Below are 4,317 nucleotides of genomic sequence, written 5' to 3' on the forward strand. Positions count from 1 at the left end.
TCAACTGTCAGCATATACTCTCCATAGGGAAGCCCTGCTGTGCTCAGGTCTGCCCCTCCCACTGCACATCAAGGGCACTAGACACATGCCCTCTGAGACTCCTGCCAGTCCTGCTGGTTTCTTCTTTCCCAAGCCTCCTGGCAGTCGGGGAAGACTGAAGTTGACCCGTGTGACCCCCAACTCAAACCTAACCCGCCTCCCAGTGCAGCCCAGGAGCAAGCCCAGGCTGTGCCAGACCTAGGGTGCCCCTCTCCAGGCATGCCACTGACATAGGCACCACCCCACACCTTGGAGTCATCAGGGAAGGGCTTCAAGATGTTGGAGTCAGCAGGAGATTAATTAATCAAAACCTGAACACATCTGTTGTTAATTAATTCCATGCCAAAGGTTAACTCTTGCTTTTCTGGGTTTCCCTTCCCTTTGGCAGGAAGAGGGAAATGATGGTGGGGAGTTGGTAGCCCCCTTCCTTCCTTTCCTTAGCAGGGAGCATGAACTGGGGGGAGGGAAGGGGTCCCAGAGCGCATCCGTTCAGGTGCTTTGTAGGAGGGTTGTGGGGAGTGTTTGCTTTTGAGAGTTGTGGCCCATGGACGTTACTCACTCACGAGTGCTGAGGAAATCTGAGATGAACAAATACCTTTATTTACAGCAACAAATAGAACAAGACCCTCCCTCCATTCCCTCTCTGTCTCCTTCCAGTCTTTTCTATATCATTTTCCCTCCGCCTCGCCCCAGGTCCAAGCCCAGCCCTGCCTGCTCGGGTCACTGTATGGGTCAGGCCCCGACAAGGACCCAGGAAAGGAGACCGGGGAGGGGCTTGGCTGAGGGCAGGGTGGGGTGTCTCTTTTCACATTTTGCTGTCCTTTAAGCCTGGGGTGGCATCAGGAGGCAGGCACCTGGAGCAGTGAGAGGTAGAGAAGCACACAGCCCCGCCCATCCCTGCCTCCCCATGTTCCTGCCGCCTCCCCCAACTTTCACAGTGTTCTGCAGCCCTGGCAGCTAGTCCAGGGGCAGTTCCCACCCTAGCCCTCCCCAGCGAGGTCCTCGGTGCCGGTCTGTCCCTGGTAGCCAGCAGCAGGACAGGCTCTCTGTAGTGGGCCCAGCTTTTGTGACCGTGGCCTCCGGAGTGTGCCCTCTTCTCACTGGGCTGGGGTTCTGAGAGGGCACTGGGGGTGGTGAGGAGACAGGACCAGGGGAGGGGGCTGATGGAGCTTTGCATGACAGCCCTGGAGCCATCCCCCCTGGGATGACACTGCTGGGACCTCGGCGGGTCAGGAGGAGAAGCAGAGCCCACAGCACTCCATGCAGATCTCCAGGCAGTCGGCAGACTCGCAGCAGGCGTCCAGGATGCCGCAGTCCAGGTCGCAGGGCAGGTCGCAGTCGGCGCACTCGCCGGAGCCGCAGCAGCAGCAGCAGAGGCACGAGTCCTCAGAGCTGCAGGAGCCGCACGTGGCGCAGTCCAGGACAATGTTGCACAGCGTCAGGAACTCGCAGAACAGGCAGGACAGGATGCAGTGGACGCAGCAGTCTGCGGTGGGAGGGCGGGGTGGAGAGGGTGGGTGGCATACCCAGCCACAGCGGGACGGATGGGCGGGTTCACTGAGTGCTCGCTGCTTGGTAGCAGTCAAGCTCATGCAACCCTCTGGCAGCTCCATTAAGTGGGGGGCTGTGAGGAGCCTCACTTAGGCACAGAGAGTGACTTGCACATACAGACACCTACCAGGTAAGCTGCAGAGCAACGGTTCAGCCCAGGCAGTCTGGATCCTGAATCCCTGCTCTTAACCCCTCTTAGTCAGTTATTTAACAAACACAGAGTTATGACCTACATGTTCCAGGCACTGTTCTAAGTGCTGGGCATGAACTGAACTCATTTAAACTTGCAATAATTCCACGAGGAGGGGCTACCATTAGCCCCCACTTTACAGATGAAGAAACCGAGGCTGAGGAGTCACTTTAAAATATATCCAGAATCCTACCACTCTGCTCATCTCTGTCAAGGCAACTGCAACAGCCTCCTCACTGGCCTCCCACCAACAACCTGTGACTCCCTCTCCCTGAATCTACTTCTCACACAGTGGGCCCCTTGAAAAACTTCCGTGGGATTCCGTCTCTGCTGTGCCCAGAACCCTCCACTGGTTTCCACCTCACTAGAAGTAAAAGATAAAGAGCTCACAGTGGCCCTCAAGGCCCCCTGTCATCTGGCCTCCTTCTGCACTCTGTCCTCTGGATCACTGCTGTGGCCACACTGGCTGCTCTTGGTCATGTTCCTGATCTCCAACCACCCCCGACCCCAACCTGGAATGCTCTTGCCCCAGATAAATGCTCCGCTCACTCCCTCCCCTCCTTCATTGCCCAGATGTCACCTCTTTAATACTGCAACTTGCCCACCCCACTCCAGCACCCCACCCCTTTGCCCTGGTCTGCTTTGCCTGTCCTCCATAGGACTCGCCACATTCCACTGCACTACATGGCTTTTTCTTCCTACTAAACTGTAAGCTCCGAAAGGGCAGGCGTCTTTGTTTGGGTCACTGATATGTTACAAGTCCCTAGAAGAGTGCTCTACACATTGTAGGTGCCGAGTAAATAAATGATAAGTGAATTAATGCATGAGCCCACCCTTGGGCACCCAGCACTGGTAAGTGGTAGAGCTGGGAACTGAACCCAGAAAAAATGGCTCTGGAATCCATGCTTGAAAGCGCTCAGTGTGCTGCCAGTATGCTGAGCTAGCATCCCTCCCAGGGGCCAGGCTATGGGGCAGAGTGTCCAGTTTCCCTGACTAGGTAGGCCCCTGGCATGGGCTGGTCCTGTGACAGTCTCACACTGCCATGGAGAGGATCTGACTTGCCCAGCCCTTTCCCATGTGGAGGGAGTGGGGACTCACACAGTTGGAAGCCCTGCTATCTATCGACAAACTGGATAAGAAAGTGCTCTTCCAATGCTAACCTGATGAGGTCACTACCTTGTTTAAAACCCTTCAATGGCTCCCTGTTGCCTTCCAGATAAAGTCTAGGTTCACTGCAAGGTTTACAAGGCACCCCAACCCCCTGAGCTCCTGCCTGCCTGGACTCTCACTTTCCACCATTCCTCACCTTGAACTTGGTAATCTAGCCACACTAGACATTTCTTACCTCTGTGCTAATAATGCCCCTTTCCCCCACAAGCTATATCCTCCTACTCAAGCTTTAAGGCTTGCTCAGACTCCTCCAGAGCCTTCCTAGGCTCTCCTCAGCCTGCTCGGCTAGAGAGGGTTCTCATAATCCCCATGTGTGTGACTTCATCACTGTATTTATCACACCATATGGTGATTACCTGTTGTGTCTCTCTTGAGAGCTTCGTAAGGCCATGGACTGGGTACCTAGCACACATCCCAGTGCTTGGCTCATAGCAGATGCCCAGTACACTTTAAATGAACGAGTACCTCTTTCATAAATTAAATTATTGGGCAGAATCTGCTCTGCAGGGTGGGAAGGTTTATGAATATGTTGATTACAAATGTGTACACTGAATCCTGTCTGCAGATGACCAGGCCAGAGTCCCTCAACATAAACAGCAATCACTTAAAAATTCTGGGGTTAAGGTCAAGCACCACTGAGCTAAAGGAGCTGGCACCAATGCTGAATTGATGCCCGGTGGGGCTGGGGGAGCTGGCTGCCCAGTGTGGCCCTACAGAGGACCTCTGTGTTGCAGGAACAATGACTGGTGTATCTGGGTCCTCTGACCTCCCACTGCACCTTGCAGCCCTTAGCCCACCCCCAATTAAGCATCTGATGGTGCATCATTTTATTCTGCTAGGTGTTCTGCTTTCACTAAACAGATGGTCCACTCCTTGAGGAAAACTTGTTTCCAGAAACAGGACAGGGTGGCTTAAGCTGTATCAGCCCAGATGGCTCCATTACTTGTTACAGCAACTCTGGGAGAGCAGGGGTGGGAAGGGTTGGCCTTGAGAACGCAGACGTGTCGTGTCTTACCCAACAATCTCTACAAGGTTCTCCGATTTGAGTCTTGCATCAGATTTCCTGGAGGACTTGTTAAAAGTAGGCTCCTGACCCACCTGGAGGTTCAGATCCAGTGGGCCTGGCACATGGCTGATGCTGTACTTGTAACCAAAAACCTGGTGAAGATGCTGCTGCTGGTCCCTGCATCCTCCCTTGAGGAACTTGGCTTTGGAGGCCCCTCCTAGGGATTGGTGGGGTACTTACCTTCCTGCGCCTGGAGAGGGATCTGGGAGGCAGCCGATTTGGTGCTGCCCTTGCTTTTCTTGCTGCCCTGGCTGGCAAGAGATGGGTGTGATTGCAACTTCCGGTGGGCCTTAGGGACACC

At 54.5% G+C, this 4,317-nt stretch overlaps 1 protein-coding gene across 1 annotated transcript in view; it reads right to left on the minus strand.

Annotated features, from left to right (window-relative positions):
- Window positions 1–616: 616 nt before the first annotated feature.
- MDFI (MyoD family inhibitor) overlaps window positions 617–4,317 on the minus strand; it is a 16,063-nt gene continuing 12,362 nt past the window's right edge. The window contains exons 4-5 of the mRNA XM_025042862.1: window positions 4,197–4,316; window positions 617–1,525 (exon numbers count right to left, since the gene is read on the minus strand). Coding sequence (XP_024898630.1) covers window positions 1,269–1,525; window positions 4,197–4,316 — 377 coding nt within the window. The 3' untranslated portion in view covers window positions 617–1,268. The remainder of the gene's footprint in view (window positions 1,526–4,196; window position 4,317) is intronic.

Source organism: Pteropus alecto, unplaced genomic scaffold, assembly GCF_000325575.1.
Source record: "Pteropus alecto unplaced genomic scaffold, ASM32557v1 scaffold7, whole genome shotgun sequence".
Lineage (NCBI taxonomy): Eukaryota > Metazoa > Chordata > Mammalia > Chiroptera > Pteropodidae > Pteropus > Pteropus alecto.